Source organism: Thunnus thynnus, chromosome 11 (assembly GCF_963924715.1).
Source record: "Thunnus thynnus chromosome 11, fThuThy2.1, whole genome shotgun sequence".
Taxonomy (NCBI): Eukaryota; Metazoa; Chordata; class Actinopteri; order Scombriformes; family Scombridae; genus Thunnus; species Thunnus thynnus.
Genome location: NC_089527.1, coordinates 7,862,539 through 7,881,229, shown reverse-complemented (window position 1 = coordinate 7,881,229; position 18,691 = coordinate 7,862,539). Strand labels below are relative to the sequence as shown.

At 38.2% G+C, this 18,691-nt stretch overlaps 1 protein-coding gene across 2 annotated transcripts in view; it reads left to right on the top strand.

Moving 5' to 3' along the window:
* The first annotated feature begins 434 nt into the window (after positions 1–434).
* Positions 435–18,691, top strand: part of slc4a3 (solute carrier family 4 member 3) — a 56,105-nt gene continuing 37,848 nt past the window's right edge. Inside the window, exons 1-3 of one of the 2 annotated variants that reach the window (XM_067603022.1) lie at positions 435–677; positions 8,721–9,112; positions 17,503–17,671. In XM_067603022.1, coding sequence (XP_067459123.1) covers positions 9,059–9,112; positions 17,503–17,671 — 223 coding nt within the window. In that variant the 5' untranslated portion in view covers positions 435–677; positions 8,721–9,058. Of the gene's footprint in view, positions 678–5,075; positions 5,168–8,720; positions 9,113–17,502; positions 17,672–18,691 lie in introns of those variants that run through there. The other variant, XM_067603021.1, reaches the window with a different exon arrangement.

Sequence of the window (18,691 nt, the reverse complement as noted above, 5' to 3'; positions counted from 1 at the left end):
ACTGCCCGGAGGTTGACGCCCAGAAGCATCCCAACACAGCAAAATAACAAGAAAATACAGGCAGAGGGAAGAGTCTCTGTAGATATATACACTGCCACACACTTAGTGACTAGTTTCAGTAATCACTAGTGGGTCATAAGTGATGATTGAGAGGGTTTACTGTTGTATGAGTCTATACATTGTTTGTTCTTAGGAAAATCCTGCATAGTGTACCTTTAAAGTAGAAGAAGATGTGGGCAACTATAAATGTGCATATATTAGCCTACATCACAGCATTCATACAGTGAGTTTAATATAATTGTTGCAAATACTATTACTGCCACTATTACTAACTTATATTACTAATCGGCATAATGATAATAATAATAATAATAATAATAATAATAATAATCGCAAAATGTATTTTTTCTGCCTACCTACCCATCTAAGATGAAACGCATAGCATGTTTTTCTGGTACTTGCATCCATCAGTGACTTGAGATAGGCAGGTTGTCCTCCAGAGTCACGTGGTCATGCTGAGCATCCTTTGCAGATCCAGTAAACTGCGTGGCGTGTCTTCACTAGGTATGGACCAGCTCTGCTGCTGCCGCTGCTGCTGCTGCTGCTGCTCTCTTGTTTAGTCGCAGCATCTCTTGCCTCTAGTTTTTCTACCGCTGGACTGCTCTCTGAAACTACAGGTAAGTCAGCGAATACAGTGGTTACAAATGAAAATGTTACAGTCTTGAGTTTTTGAGTGGGCAAGCATTATCAAAAATGATGGGAGTCGCTGTCTGGCCACTTGCTATGCAACAAAGACATGCATGCGCCTGAGCAAATGAAATGACTGTGTAACGTTTCCCGAATTGAGGTTTCTGTTCACACTGAGTTGTGCAACCTTCTAAATCTATGTTTAAGAGTCCGTCCTCGCAGGTACGGTGTTAGTGTTGTGCGCAGAGCTGCACTATGAGGCAGAGGCGTGTTCATTGTGAGCAGGTAGAGCAGCACGGCTCCGGAGGCGGAGGCTTACTGGTCGTAGTATGTTGATAGTCGTTGTTGTGTTGCGGTGTTTTGCTTGCACAATAGAAAGTGCGTTGCTGCTTCGCTTATAAAAGATCAGAAGCTCTATGGGTCATCCCTGAGCCGCGTGATATAGTCTGAGATTCAAGTTCAAACACAAGCTGGAGGCGGATAAGGTCGCATAGTAGTGACTCAGCATCATTTACTGGAGAGGAGACTGATGGTGCTTAACAGGATTGACAGCAGCTGAAGGGTTAAAGCAGCTGGTTGTTTGGTTGTTGTGGAAATCAAATGGTTTAGGTAATCTGACACCGTTCAGGTTCAGTGTTTTTTAAATAAAGAATATCAGAATGTAGTGCGAGTATTGATCATACTTGAGTCTGGAAGAGAAGGAGCTGGTGAGTGGTCTTTCAAAAGCCATGAAAGCTACAATATAACCTCCACTAGATGAACTGACCACAAACATCTACTGCCAGAATGTAAAAGTAAAAAACAGTACAAACAAAATAGAGTTATGTTTAAAGAAATGCCCAAGAACTGTAAAATATCCTGCTGTTATATCAGTTTGAGTGTTTATAACAATTAATTGTGAAGTTAATTAGGAGTCAGAGGCTGATGAGTTTCTGTAGAAGGAATGAGATATCTCATACTTTAACATCGTTGAAGTAATTAAATTTAATGCTACAGCAGCCTGGTCCCAACAATATTATGCTTTTTAAAAAATATAATTAACGCAATCTGTTGTCACTTAATATGAAACATGAAATGACTGACCTCTCCTCCCTGCAGTGGTATCTAAACAGACATATCGCACTAGAGCTGCAGCTAATGATTATTTTCATTATTGATTAATCTGATGGTTATTTTCTCAATTAATGATTTTGTTTATTCAATGTCAGAATATAGTAAACATGCCAGTTTTAATTTCTTAGAGACCATGATGGCATCTATCAACAGCCCACAAAATCCAAAGATATTCATGTTTACAGTCATGTATGATGCAGAAAAGCTTCAAATCTTCACATTTGAGAAGCTACAACCTTTTATTTATTTATTTATTTATTGGCATTTTTGCTTAAAAAACAATTAAAGGATTATCCAATTATCAAAAAAGTTGCATATTAATTTCCTGTTGTTCAACTAATCATTTTAATTGACTAATCATTGCAGCTCTCTATCTAACCAAATATAGTAGTTTTTTGAAATTCATACATATTTACAGTACATTTCTGCCTCCACCCAACACAATAGAGGTAAATTAAATTTTGTTTGTGGTGCTCACAGTGACAATATGAATTCAACAGTACTTTGCCTTTCCAGTAAAATGTGTGCACAGAATTCATTATTAATGGTTTTCATAGGGACTATTTTTTTTTTTTGTTGGTAGAAAGTACTGCAGTGACAGTGAGGCGTGTTGATTATCTAGAGGATGCTCTCTTTCTGGAAATACAGGTTACTGTTGATTTTAAAAGTTTTATTTTTCAATACTGTGAGCATCACTGATGAAATACCATTCACTTGGCAGACAAATAAAACTAACAGTGTTTTTCTTGAAAGAACTTGTGAGCTCACAGTAGTAGAGAAGTGTGACTGAGTGGATAAATGATAAATCTAGGGTGAATAAATCGACTCCTTCATCACCTGCTTTGAATGTCTTGCTGTATGAATGTACATACATAATTGATCATATGTGTAATCAGTATCTTCATTGTTCCATTTTTTGGCCTGGATACTTTGACCTTGAAGCTTATTTTGGGCTTTTTTTTTTATCTTCAGCATTGTACTGTCAAAGTTTGAGGCTTTGTAGAACTATGAGCCACCATGTTTCTCAGTTTACTGCCCACTTGTGTCTAAACATAGATCTATAAATCAAGAAATAGTTTGCTGCTTTGTCTGGAGTGGGTTTTTTAGGGGGCGACTGGGAATGACAACTCAGCTGGAGGCCTCTGTTGTGAATCTCTGACCAACAGGAGAGCAGAAAACTGTAATTGCACTGTGTTTTCAGGGGACAGCAGATGACGTTTTTCGGCAGCGCTGCCTGTTAGTTGATAAAAGCCGTGTGAAGCTACATGAGGTCTCATTAAGTATCACAACTGAAATTTCTTTGATGCCGAAGTGGTGCTGAGTAATTAGTGTTGCTACAGACTGAAATGTGTGGTTGAACAGGTTAACTGTGGTTTGCAGTCTCTCTCTCTCTCTCTCTCTCTCTCTCTCTCTCTCTCCGCACTTTATGTGAAGTCTTGTCCATGTTTGTCAGTATGTACTGTGAAACTCTTCAAGATGTCTCCGCGCTGATGCCAAAACTATTTCTTCAGTTCAGTTTTTGATCAAAGTTAATCCGAGCTCTTCGGTGCCATAACACATCCCAGATGATATAATTTACCAGTTACAGAGAGAATATGGAATGGATTTACTAGTTGGCACAATTAATGATTATTTCATGACTTTTTAGTACTATTTTTTACTGATGATTTTTTAAAAAACCTTTATAGAAACACTGCCCAACTAGAGAAAGCATTGTGTTCCATATTTAAAAAAAACAATTAAAGGAAGAATGTCAGTAACGCAGTCTCTTCCCGGCTGAATATTAATACTCACCAGTTTCTGTGATTCATAACTGCTTTTGGAGAGTATGAAAACCCTCCCCTTGAGTTGATTGAATCCCTACAGCCATCTGGAGTCCACAGATATGAGTAGATATGAGTTTGACATCTGCAGCCTAATCAGTGCCGCACTAAAGCACAGTTCCATTAGGCACAATGATCCTCTGTGGTTACTTTGATTAAATGATGTGCAACAAACACCAGACTGCTAAAGAATAACAACGCAAACATCTGTGCTTCTGTGAACATCGGAATATTGTCTAATGCATGTTTACATGTGATATGATGTGATGCTACATGACTTTTATCTGAAGGGTGACATTTCATAGTCAAGATGCACTTCAAGTTTTTTTCTTTTTTAAAAACAATCCAGCTTTTCTCTGGATAATCATGTAAACATGCTAGTTATGGAGTTTTGTTAATTAATGCAGTCACATAAATGGCTTGAAGAAACATTAATTTACACCTTTGAGAGAAGTGCTATTAATGTGGCATGTAAACATAACATCTAATTGAATGCAACCATATTAATTAGTGAAGTTAGTAACATCTCGTTTTCATCATGAAATATTATAGATAGAAATAGAAGCTCAGATACCACAGGATTGCACTGGAGTACAGTATTTGGTTTCAATAGTAGTGCATCATTCTGCTCTGTTGTTTTTATCTCAACCTTGGAGTGATTCCACCTTCACATGTTTTTATTGGTAATGACACATTTAATTGTAAAGAAATAGATTTTTATCATTTGCTACATGGTCAAAGCAGCCACCTTCATATTCTTATTGCAGGAAAAATCCTGTATGAGAGTATTTATGAAGTCAGTTGCACGATTAGTGTTAGAGTTTTGCTTTACACAATAATCTGATCAAATGAAATGTGTGTCCAACACATCGTTCTTGCTCTCTTATCTACCAAACTAGATGCAACAAAGTTACAGTTACAATCACAATCTTAAGCTTTCAGTCATGATCACTGTGTTGTTATTTGTAGTTTCTTTGTTTTTACTTATACACCGTTTTTTTTTTTAAACAAATATCTGCAAGTTAATTTTTCGGTGATCATTCATTTAACATTTTTATGACATAACTTCCTCATCAATAGCTTTAAGTGTTGGCTGTTTCTTTGAGTAATCAGCTGGACAAAAGCTTTCTCAAGTGGAATATGAGTAGCATATATTTCAGTTGATTATTTGTAATGAGTCTGTTCTAAATCACCCTCATCATTTGTATTGTAGACCCATCATTCACCAGAGGTTTTGTTTTCCTTTTTCTCCTCTCTGTTGGCATTCCTCAGCTGCTTCCTCCCCCCCCCACCACCACCACCACCACAACACTGTCAATGTCTGTCACGTATGTATGTCACCGTCCCCTTCACACATTCAAAGGGCGAGCCTTTCAGAGCTCTCTGATTTCACAGCTGGCATGGAGTGGGTGGGACATTTGATATTAGCGGTATTAGTAGAGTGGTGGGCTAGGCAGGTACTGGGTCAGCTTTGTCCAAGGTGACTGCACACTCCATCGGTGGCCAATCAGCACGACACCCTGGTCCTTCAGACACAATGGAAGGTAGGAGGGAGCATGTGTGTGAGGTTTGCAACAAGGGGCTCTCTAAAGGCTTTCTGGTACCACATTTAAACAGCACAAGTACTTGGTATTGAAAAAGTGTGAGATGGTGGGAGTTTCTCAGCATGGATTAGTCTGGCTGTGCAGGGTTTGGTACATTTGAAGGCTGTTTATTGTCAAAGCACAGACCATTTGCTTTGTAACACACATTATTTATGCACTATTCTAAACTTAAAATGCCAATGTTTTGTGTTTAGATGCTTACCAAGATATCACCTAAACCAACTGTTTTTGTAAAATCCCTTTATATAAGTGATTTCAAAATATCCTCAAGTGTGGTGATGACTAAGAAACCCTGCAATAGTTTGTTCCTGGAGATGCAGCATAGTGTGATAATGCCATATTGTGCACAATAATTGCCTAATTGCTCAAGAGGTAACTTCAATCTGTTCTGCATACTCATTTCAACAGCATACTTTTATTTGTGCAGTGCCTTGCGAATAATGTGAGCTATGAGCCAGCTGTAAATGTCTCAGAGGGAGCAAATGAGTCAGTTGAATAAAACCGAGACAGATGTAGGGCCTCTTATTGTGACAGTGGGAAAACAGCAGCTTCAAACAGTGGGTCACTTGGGATACATTAGCATCCATCAATTCCCATGACTTTTTGTGTCCCTGTATATAAAAATATTTAGATAATATGGTTAATTCAGTCTAACATATTTTTTTGTTTTGCCTTGTCATTGCACACACCGTCCTAATTTAATACTGAACCTTGTAATAGTCCTCACAAAACACTGAATTTATGACTACACACCCAACTCATGAAATAACCCTGTACTTCACCACAGTATATAGTTGTCAGTTCTGCTCTACAAAAGTAGAGAACATTAACTACAGAATACTGTGAGGTTGAGGTTTAAGCCAAACTGTGTAACATATATTTTGTAAAACCTTAATTTTGTGCACAAAAACAACAAACCCAAAAAGAAAACCAAAGATTGTAACTCTCTGTTTTGACAGTCTAAAGGGTACAGGGAAAATGCAGTAACTACAAACCAAAATGTTCTAGCCTTTCCTTCAGCTTTCTTCTCCATTGTAACAAATTAGCTAGTTGGATAAATTAATATTTAAGTACATAAAGGTAGCTTAACCACATCAAATCACATGAATTTCCACTGGAGTCAGAGGCTGCAATTACTGCTACTCTTCAAAGCTAGGCTAGCTAGGCTTTTAGCAAGATGAGTAACTAGTGTTACTTTTTCATTATCTGCTCTATTCTGACTTAATTGAGCAACTGCCTTGTTTATGTGGTAGGCTAACTAAATTGCTAAATGTTGCAGTAAACTAAATTGATATATTAGTTAAAGGGAAAAAAGTGTGTGTTATCTCACCAGCTAGCCTTAACTAGCTGGAGTCCAGTCACTGCAATATGGGGTTACCTCTGTTTTCTAGTTCTTGCAAATGTTAAATGCTATTTCTTGCACATTTTATAGCATAATATTTGTTCATTTGGTAAAACAGAATCTGCAGAATCTGGTTCTAACTTAATTTTGATCAAAAATGTATTTATTGCATTTGGCTTTGTTTGTTTGGCAGAATTATCACTTGACCACAAACACACAGAGGGATCACAGGAACAACTAATTTTAGTATTTCCTACTCAGTCTGTTCTCACAACATATTGTGTAATGGAAATGTTGCTGATTAACAGAAATTCTGGATACTTTAACTAGATCTTTGGTGAAGTGAATGACAATTGTTTCAGCTGGCTTGCCCTCTCCTCCACTGCCCAAAATAATTACTGACCAGCAATCCTTGGCATGTTCACATGGATGAGCGGCACCTGTTCTCCTCCATGTTAAAACCAAAATAATCAGTTGTGTCTATTTTGGCATCATCATTAAGCAGCCCAAAAGTGCCTTCTTCTGTTTGTTTGTTTTATTTAAGTGTGTGTGTGTGTTCAAATTGGACTGGTAAGTGAGAATGTAGACGAGTTAAGTAAAGATATAGATTAACGTTATCCTCAGGGCGCCACCTGAACAACATGTCTTTACAATCAGTCAGTCAATCTGAAGGTAGTAAGGTGCTAATAGCTGCCTGAAACACTTCTCTTTACTGGAGTCAAACATCCAGTTTAACTTGAGACAGAAAAAAACATCATTAACAGAGCACAGTTACTTATATAACAAAGACTATTATTGGCGTAGTTTATGAGGAGTGTTCCCTTAGAAAAGCTTAGTGCCTTTTACCAAGCTGATGAAAAGATGTCAAGTTAATTTGTGATGGGACTCTTCAAACTGCTTTTATGGATAGTAAATATCAGATGGGTTTATTTTGGGAGACAGTTGTTAGGTGGAAAGGGACAATAAGGCCTCTTGAAAAAGGGAATTTCCGTGTTGGTACCTTTGTAAAGTAATTCAAGTTCTGGTTCTATACATGCCCAATAAACAAATATATATTTTGAAGTAAAGTAGAATAAAAAGAAGTTTGTACCAATACTCATTTTGTATATGGTGAGATAACATATGATGAGGCTCGCTACATTTATATTTTAAGTATTATTCACAACTAAGTAAATCCAGGAACAATTTGTACAACCATGTTGTGTAGATCCATAAAGGTCTCAATTGAATAGTTTTGGGAAACATTTTGGGAAATATGCTTATTTGCTTTTTATGTACGGTAAATATGAAGCTACCAGCAGCAGCTTAGCTCAGTGCAGAAACTGGAAACTGAGGGAAAAGGCTAGCCTGACTCTGGCCAAAGGTAGCTTCATATTTACTACACACACAGAGTGGTATCGATCTTCTCATATAACTCTCAGCATCGAAAGCGAATATTGTTTAAGATACCCTGTTTTAGGGAGTATGTGAAGAAACTTAATAAAGTCTTTTTTTGGATTGCTTTTATTGTGTTTTTACATCATTGTTTAGTGGACAGTTTTTGTTTATGGCACCAGTTAGGAGGTGCTTTCAGAAGTTCAGGGGTCCTCAACAAAGAGAGCTCATTGCCGCCACTCACCGGTACATAAATCCATTCTATGAAGCCCTGGAAATAAAAAATAGAAAGAGCAGGTGTGTCGGGGGTGCAACCACAACATCTTCAGTTCAAGTCCAGACATGGTTCTTGACTGTTGCATGTCAGCACCCTCTCAATCACCATGACAGCTGATAAAAACACCGCAGGGAACATGTAAGAGATAAGAGATATATTCATTAATTAAGAAGCAAAACACAAATGCCATCTTGTGGGTGTGAAGCAGCAATGAAATCATGATGTATCACAGTCACTTCTGCCTCATTAATTTTGTAATCTTATTGCATATTCCTAAATATATTTAGAGATAATTTTCATAGAGATAATTATTGTCTTTGCATGTTTGCCTTTAACATTTAAAATGCATTTCAAACTGTATGTGTGGGTGTGTTTTTCTCAGCATACAGATCAGTGACCATTTCCATTGTATGGAGTTTATGTACTGTACTTGGCTGAGGGTCCAGCTGTGCATATATTCCAGACTAATAACTTTATTTTTCCTGTCTGTTCTCCTGCAGGTTATGCCACCCCAAAGGCTTCCTGGACCCCCAGCCGTGAAAGAGAAGGGCTGATCCCCATCCTCCCCCGGGTTCCTGCTGCTTTGCACCCCATCTTTCCCTCCTGCCCTCTCCCACTTACTCCCCTCTCTCAACTGCACTAACCCCACCCTACTCCCATAGCCACACCTGACCCCCACCACACCTGTCATACTCCATCTATAGGACATTTGGCCAGTCACATCTTTTTCCCACAAACCCCTCTGTTTAATTTTATTTTAGCAACAGTAGCTGTCTTCCCTCTGTCCCCTGCCCCTTGTCAGAATCTATTCTTTACCCCTGGCTGCTAGCCAGGCCCCATGGCTACAGGAGGTCATGCCCCTGAGATAGATGTGTTGATCAACCTACAACAGGTAAGCATTCACGTGGGTTTTTTTTTTTTTTATAACTTACTTTTAAGTAAAAATGCACGTCATCTTGGTGCTTTGTTGTACAAATTGATTAAATTAAACCAAAGAAAAACAAAAAAGCTCCTCTTCCATTTAAACCAGAGCTTGTCTGTTCTGCATTGGGGAGATTGTGTTGCCTTTTGGCTGGCAGCCCTCTAAGGAGGTTAACTCTCTAGCCCAGTGCTTTGAATGGTACTGTATAACCTTGTAAAAAAACCATTAGCATTCAGTTTGATTTGAACTGCTGTAATTATACCTGAGAGTTCACCCAAGCAACTGAGTGATTAAGAACAGTGGCAGAGTCTCTAAGGCAAGTAAGGTAACAGGGTTTCTTACAATTGTGTTGTGTGTGTCTGTGTATATGCGTGTGTCTATGGTTTAGATGATTTAGCCCTGATTATTTCATTCATGGATTTCCTGTAAAGGCTCATTATGCTTAAACAGGAGTGGATTCTTGGTTGGTTCTGTATTACCTTGAAATCCTCAAAATCTGTGAATATGTGCATATTTAAAGACTAGTTTGAAACTGAAGGCAATTCACTGTGTGCCAGGAGGCGATTAGCTTAGCTTAGCATAAAGACTGGAAACAGGCAGAAACAGCTATATCCAAAGTTCAAATGTAAGCCTATCAACACCTCTAAAGCTTTGTCGAAAGTCACTTGTTTAATCCATGCACAAACACAATTGTAAATACATCAATTTGTGGTTTTTCTTGTTGCAACTATTTTTTGGTGAACAGTGGCCGAGTGCAGTGACTTCCCTGTTGTTCGTCAAGAAATAGTTATAGCACATAACTACCTGTATTTTTTACATTTCTTTACAACAATGTGTGTACAGCATGTTAATTAGTGAGCTTTAGAGGTAAGCATATTTTTGAACTCTAGTGAGAGCCAGGCTAGCCTTTTCTCCCTGTTTCCAGTTTTTATGCTAAGCTAAGCTAATCACCTGCAGCTCCATATGTAGCGCACGCACATGTAAGAGGTAACTATCCTCTCATCTCACTCTTGGCTAAAAAGCAAATATTTCCCAAAGTGTCCAAATATTCCTTTAACAGGACAGCAAAATAGAAGTCAAGTGAAGTTGGTTTTATTTATATAGTGCCAAATCACAACAGGAGTTATCTCAGGGCACTTTTCACACAGAGTAGGTCTAGAATGTGCTCTTTAATTTACAGAGACCCAACAATTCCCCCATGAGCAAGCACTTGGCAACAGCAGCAAGGAAAAACTCCCTTTTAATGGGAAGAAACCATGAGCAGAACCGGGTCTCTAGGCGGGCGGCCATCTGCATTGAATGGTTGGATTGAGAGAGAAAGAAGAGGGGGAGAGGCAATAATAATAATAATGATAGAAATATGACTAATAATAATAGCAGTAGCAGTGGGCAAATATGACTATTAATAATGGCAGCAGCGGTGGGCATCAAGCAGTGTACCACGGGGACAGCTGTACCACGGGGACAGCAGGCAGTCCACAGCCGAAGGTCTCCTGCAAGACAAGAAAGCACAAAACTACAGGGAAGACGCCAAGTTAGTAACATGCATTAATGGTACATGAATGCATGCAGATGGAGAGGGAAAGAAGGAGAGAAGAGCTCAGTGCATCATGGGAAGTCCCCTGGCAGTCTAGGCCTATAGCAGCATAACTAGGGGCTGGGCTGGCCCTAACTATAACCTTTATCAAAAAGGAAAGTTTTAGGCCTAATAAAGAATAATGTGGAAATACTGTCTTGGTTATAACAGGACATGCTTTTGTTAGAGCCCAACTTGATTCATACTCCAAGTTCATTTGCGGTCCAATGCATGGAAAATAATATGAATTGCCCTTTTCAACTGGCAGTGCTGGTTTGCATTGCGGCATATGGAATTATGAGAATTGAAGGAGTAAGAGTTCATTTTGGAAAGCATTATGACTGTGGTCTCAAGGGTGGAGAAATGGATATGCAAACGTGGACTGGTATCAAGTGGAGGCCAGTTTGAGTTTGCAGGAAAAATATTATGTTAGAATATCTTTGAATAAATAGAGAAATGTGTACAATGATTGTGATGCAGATGTTAGTATGTCAGCTGGTACAATGAAGTCACGCTCAGTTAACCAGGAAAAGAGCCCTTTAGAGCTACAGTAATTGGCCTTGTTGGAGTGTGTCTGGAAGCTTGAGACTGAAAAAGCAAAGCCTTCAAGTGCTGGTTTAACTGATTTCTATGAGAAAATGCTTTGAGCCTTTGTTTTTTAGCTGCATTTTATTTAAATCCTTTTACTCACTTCACATTTTCACACCAATCAGCTGCTAAATAGCTTTGCTATTATAGTCCAGTCAAGTTAAATTTGCTATATGCTAAAACACAAAATAAGGATTGCAGCTAAAAAACAAAAAAAACCTCTATAAAACATCAGAAAACAGTGAAAAATGCTACAAAACATCCTAGAGCATGGGTCAGCAATTTTACAGCACTGTTTATTGGGGGGAGCTGCCTTTGTTTGGGTTAAAGCCATTATGTTTCTAAAACGTTTTCTTTGATTATTTCTTTTAATTCAGTTGAGAATAAAACTGATTTATGAAACAGTTCTAAGGTTGTATCTTAGGGCAGATGTCAGAACCCCTATTAGTGAGGGCTTACATAATGACAGCAGCTACCCTTTGGCATAAAATGACTCATAAACATGAACATACATTGAGAACTTATCAACACACAATAAGCAATGGCCTGCGTCATTAACGGTTGAAGGAAAATGCTGTTATTGACACATACATGTACCTGTTAATGTCAGATATGGCAATTTATGTTATTTAATTGTGTTATCATGTACATCTTGTTAGTTAATCTCATGTTAAGGTCATAAATGTTATATGAGCCTTATGTTTGCATTGTTATCTACTGTAGATTTGTGAACAGTCATGGCACATTTGGATAGTGGCAGGCCGCTATTTTCCCACCACTATCTTCCAGAACGCAAGGTGATGTCATCAAATTGTTTTGCCTGAGCAACAGTCCAAAACTCAAAATATTCAATTTACTATCATGTTGGACCAAGAAAAGCAGGATATTCTCCAACCTTGGCATTTTTCATTGAAAAATGTCTTAAATGACTTATCAGCGGTCAAAATAACTCGATTTATGACTTATCATTGCAGCTACACAAAAATTTGTTTGATGTGGTGTTTCCTGTTTTTGCAAACGGTGTAATTTCCCAGCTGGATCTGGTATTTCAAGAAGAAGCATTTGGCTGTTATTGCGTTTCTCAAACCCTCAGGCCAGTGCTGCCCTTTGAAACAGCTTGTGTATCATGAATGTCAGAAACAAAGGGCCTGTTTCAGTTCTTTCAAATGGCATTTTTCAATAGGGTAAAAAAAAAAAAGAGTGAGCTCAAATGTGCCAATGTTTTACTGCAAAATTACTAAACACATTGGCCGACATGCACTTTTGAGATAATATGTTTCATCACTGCAAAGATTTTTAATGATGGAATTCCCTCACACAACAGCATGATGAGCATCTGGAATGAAAAGAGCACTGAAATCCCTTCAAGACTGAATTGTTCCCTCCAATGTCTCAACACAGGGATGAGTCACACATGGGTCTGTGGAAAATGCTCGTGTCCCGCATAGCAGGATGCTATGTTCTTATTCAAGTGGAACAGATTAGCCTATGTTCTCCGGAGGAAAAGCTTTGCCAGCTAAGCAGGTGATGTGTCATTATGCGCAGCGGGGACCTTGTCATGCACAGAATGCGTAGCATATTGTGACACTGGTGTACAGAAAATAATAGTCGAATGCTTGGCTACATAAGTGGACCCTTTAATTACCTAGCCTCAATTAGTTGTCCACTCTATACTTAAAATACAGCTATAGAGAGAAAAAGAGCAGCTTATTTGCTCTGTTATCTCCTATAGTTGATTGGAGCTACTCTGAGCCCACTTATCTGTTTTTTTAGGTGATGTGAGGGTATGTGTGTGTCAAACCCCTGGGCCCCTCCTCTGGCACAGTTGAGTCTGAATTGCCACAGAAACATCACCAGCTGCTGCCAGATTATGTCAGCTGCAGTTTTTTTTCAAGGAGACTCTATTGTGTGTGTTGGTGGTTTTGGTCATGGTCATTGGTTTTCATTGAAAGAAAGTATCTTGGGTTTTGATTGTAAACTGCAGTGGCATAGAGGACTTAATGCACTATAACTTAATGATCTTCTCCACATGTTTTAAGACATGTTCTGCTTTGAATAATAATTTGTCTGATATAGTTTTTCCTTAAAAGAAAAGCTCAATTACCTTGTCAGAAATTCTTAAAGTGACATCTTCTCCCTCACTGAAAAATCCAGATTTTATGAATATGGAAATATTTTTCATTTTTAAAGTTTAACTGCTTGGACAAGATGTCTCCTACATTGTCAGTGTATGTGCACTGGAGGCTCCATGTTTCCACATCACATTTGTGTAAATTGCACACTGGACCACGATTGGCTCCAAACTAGTTGTGATGTCATAACTTATGCTCACAGGTACCTTAAACTCAGATTTAAGTTGAACACAGAGAAACTTTCCCCCCTCGATAGGATTAGCAATAAGCAAAACACATTTAGAAAAAAACAATGCAGATTAAGATAAAACAGGCAAATTAACATGACAACATATACACGTGTGTCACAATGAAACACACTGCAAATACAGAACACATAGTTACAACACAATAGATTAATGTGAGGGACTCTCTAGTAATTATTAGAAAGCTGACGCTAATGAATATCATGGTGAGTAGTCGACATATTTGTCAGTTTTTAGTGCTCTCAGGAAACTTGCAGGAAACTTCATCATGTTGATTTACGTTTCGTAAGTGAAAATCCAGAATACATTGTTTACTACAACTTAATTTACTTCCAGATTCTGGGTCAGTGCCAAGGCAATGTGTTCTGTCCAAATCTGCAACAACCAAGCGTTTTGAATTCACTACAGCTCACTACTAGCATCTCTGTATGGCCTCTCCTCTATAGAACGGCAGCTGAGGCTCATGAGTATTGCAGTATTTAGAGCCATCCAACACATGATTTCAGAGACAAAGCTGAAATAATTAAAACCGGTGGCCATAATATGTTGTTACATTATCAGGAAGACTTGTGTGTGTCTATGTAGAGGAATATTTAAGATATCAATGAAAGCAAAATTTTAAATGGGAATTCTGAGTGAAGCTGATCTTCATTTGATTGTGTTTTGTCAATTTGCTTGTGCTTCTTGTGCAGTTTTTGACCACTACTAGAGCTATGGAGAAATGTTTTTAAGACCAGGCTGGAAAATTCTGTCCGAAATTGACATGATTTTATACACTCTTCCTATTTACAGCATTATTTTTTTGGTATAATTTTATATAGAATAGTAAATAAGGTTTTGTGGATACTTGGGGAGATTAATTACCGGGCACTGGCCACTTGGTCTGCAGGTTGAGGGGAGTATAAGTTACATTTGTGTTCAGCTTTCAACTATCCAGGTTCAATACTCAATGAATGGAAAATGGTTTCCTCTGTTTCAGGGAACATTTTTCTTGGTAAAATCTTACTCGGTACATTAACCAAAATTATTTTAATTGCCTAAATTGTGGTTAAACCTTAACTTATTAAAATCCTTAACCTTCTAATATTCAATTCAATGTTAATCCTAACCCACTTTGTAAATTTATCCGTAATAATAATGTCTGGCACAATCGTGGCCCCAAACTGACCCATAAAGCCACACATTTACTTTTTTTTCCTGAGTGCCAGTGTGAGGTCATTTGATCCTAAAGAACAAGGCAAACACATACACCTTTCTCCATATTAGTCAGCAGCTGATAAATATTTTAATGCATCCATTTGGCTCAGCGTTCCATTAAATATGAAATATTAATGTCGCAGTGGAAGTTGGCGAGTTAATGAAGAAAGGTTAGACCGCATGATTTTAACTGAAGTGTAGCTTGGCACATATAGTCAGGATGATTTAATTGAAGCCTTCTCTCCTCATAATTGATCAGAAGTGGCCGAACCAGTCGCAGAGTAGATGGGTTAAATTTTCGTGCGTCAAATATCATTGTGTTTGATGTTGATGGTAACCCACAGTACTAACACTCAGAGATGAGGACTCTTATCCAACATTCATTATTACAATGTTCATTTTAGGAGATTTCAATCTCCATGTCGGCAACATAGCGGACTGAAAATGGAATATAAAAATATAAGAGCTAGGGAAGAAAAAAAAATCATAACATTGACTTTTTGAAATGCTCCAAATGCAATGGTTTGAAATAATAACCAACAAGGTTTTCAGAGTGACCATAACCAGTATATATTTCCACATTTAATTATAGAACTGTTATAATTATTTTTATATTTTCAATACAACTAGTTCAGTTGTATAGTCTTATGGTCTAAAGGTGTCAGTAGTTCCTGCTACGTGTTGTTTTTATCATGACTGTGCTTTGCACCCAAAGACAGGAATGAAAAGCTTGCAGTCATGGAGGAAAGATACACAATGAATCATACAAATGGAAATAAAGACACACACTTTTGGACAATCTGTCCTTGAAGGAGTTCAGAGTGTCAAATTTGGTTGTACACATGAAATATGACATAAATAATTGTGTAAAAAATGAAAGCAAGACAAACAAGTTCAAACCCTGCATAATTTCTCACCTCATCACATCTGGCCACTCGTTGGTGGAAGTGGGCATGATTGCTAGTTTCTGAAAATTACAGAGAGAGTCTGAAGCAGTTTTTTTTGTCTAAAACTAAAATTTCCCACCAGACATGGTGGATGTTCTGTGTGTGTGAATGCAAAGGTTCAGTATATGAACCTTTGAAATCACTGTACTCTATTGTCTCTCACCCTATTCCTATTCACACAGTGCCTCCACCACCAGGGTTGGAGTTGCCCTCCTCCTGTGTTGCTCCACCCTACCTGACTTCAAAGCTGACATGAAAGAGTTTTGAGTCTTTTGCACCGGTGAAGCTTGAGCATAGCAGAACCAGGTTTAGAAGGAGTCCCTTTACTGTAAGCCTCAGCTGAGAGTATTTTCCCTCTTGCATTAAATCAGGACTATTAAATTCTTGCAATGATGAACAGTGTTTACCAGAGCAAGGCAGGGAGGAGACGTTGAAATTAAACTAAAAATTGGTTTGGTTTGCAGGATTAGAGAACACCTTAAATAGTAATGGATAAAACTGAGTCGGCTGTCCAGTGAAAACAAGGCTTTTACTGCACACTCAATTGAAAATTCTCCCTTTTATATTCTGTCTGGCTTCATCTGCCTTGGCCCCGTGTAAATAGGTAGCTCAGGTCATTAAACGTATCCTGTCCCTTCATCCCACTGGTAATTAGGAGGTAATGGAGCCCTGGAACAGCGAAATCTGAGACCTCAGAGCAGTAGCCAGAGTGCTTACCATGCCAGCACCAATCTGGTGCGGAGTAAGCGGCTTGTCCCAGTGATTTGACCTATCAGAGGCACCAAATGCCTCTGGTGGAACACTCCCTTCGGCCTTCCATCGTCTCCAGGGGCTGCCAAGTGCATTAGTTATTTGCTGCTTAGCACTTTGTTGTATTGATTTGATGTCCTCCCTACATGACATGGAGGCTATACAGAGACTGCATGCTTATTCTACTGACACAGAATTGTTTTCTCCTGCAAATAAATACAAAACAAAGACAGTTTGAAGTCTTACAGTGAGTAATGTATATCCATTTGGGGCCGACTGTGGTGGGTTTTGGCTTCAATGTGGGTGAGAACAATTAAAACCTTTGTTAGCAGCAGACCGTTCCAATCCACAATTTCAACTAGTTGCTTCCTCACATGCATTCTCATGTACATGCAGTGTGTTGAGACAGTTTCACAATAGAATTGGTGTTAGAACTGCTGTTGTTCATCCTGAATTCGCATTACTTTGTACCGTTAAGCATGAATCCGCTCCTTGTGTGTCTGCCATTTCTGACATCAGAGCCAAGCTGTGTTGTTCCAAAGGAATGTCTGATTGGATTACCTACTTGGCTAATACATACAATGCAGCAATCAGAGTAGCACAATTCATGTAATCATTAAGTTCCAAAATTCATGGCAGTGGTGATTGCTTTCTGCTTGAACATTTGCCCCATTCGTATTCCTATTCAACAGCGAGTGTTATTCATCAAAGTTCCTTATAGATTTCTTAAACTGAAACTGCTTGTGACAGGACTGGCCACAAGTGAAGATATCAATATAAATTATACTTATTTTTCTTATTTCTTGTCATTATTTTCTTCAAGCTTATTCTTGATTTTGTTGAATCTTTTTTGATTCTCTGTCTACTCCGAAAAATGGAAAGTGCTGACGTGTTTTATTCTATCTTTACCCTTCTCCGGGTTAAGGTGGAGGTGGAAGATGAGGAAGGATCAGAGGATGAACGGGAAGAAGAGGAGGAAGAGGAGAACTGGGAGAAAGCACTGTCTGTGGAGCGCTTTGGAGACATCTTCAGTGACTCTGCTTCCACCAGTGGAGACCGTATGGGCCGACATTACACAGAGAAAGACTTTGAGTGTAAGCAAAGCTACTAGATACATATTATACAGTATATTATACAATTAACAAGATGTAAGTGTCACTTATAAACTGTTTTGTAATCCCAGTACAGAGTATTGATTAACATTTTTACTCAGAGTAAGAATGCATTTGTTTTCATTATTCTACTTATAAGAAGTTTAGTGTGAAATGCTCTGATTTTTTTTTCTGTTAGTGTGGCCCTAATACGCTGTCATAGGTAATAACTCTTGACAACTCTCATAATAAGCCTTTTTCTAATAAAGTTTTCTGGTAGAATTATGACTTAATCTCATGATATCACTACTTTTTCTCATAGAATTACAACTTTATTCTTATAGTATTATGACTTTATTCTCAAAATCTCAGAATTGTTTTCCTTCAGTGTGGCCCTAATACTCTGTCGTACGAAATAGTGCAGTTTAATACTTTTATTCCTTTTTAAATTGACACTTGACACTGTGTAAATCCTGCCCCCATTACTGTTGCTATGCAGACAGCCAACAACCGTTGACTGCCAGCTGAAATCTAGCTGAAGCTAGTTTGTTAATTTATGCTAACTGCGTCTTAAGCTGATGCCTTCCAAACTACAACCATGTAAAAGGGTCATAAGTGTGCGCATGATGGCTACATACATTATATAATGCCAAAACAGTGAAGCTAAAACTACATGTCCCAGGCAAAAAGTCAGCTCTCGCCAGTTGATGATGTACTAGAAGACATGAAAACATTGCAGGGAAAGGTCTATTGTATAAGTGGTTATACACATGCTTCAAATTCAAAGTTTGACTCGTATTATAATGAGAGATCATATTTAGAGCAGGGCATTAGATTCTATGTATGTAAAATAAATCGGTAGATTAGTTTTAGAGAGATTAGATAGTGCTGCTTCCTTTTGGTATTTATTAAACGGTCCATATCTCCTTTATCGCACGTTAATTAAAATGCAAAGCTTTTGTTTATCTTGTATCTTTCAAGTGTTTAATAGGGTATTAGGAGGTGGGAGCAGCTCCTCTGAGA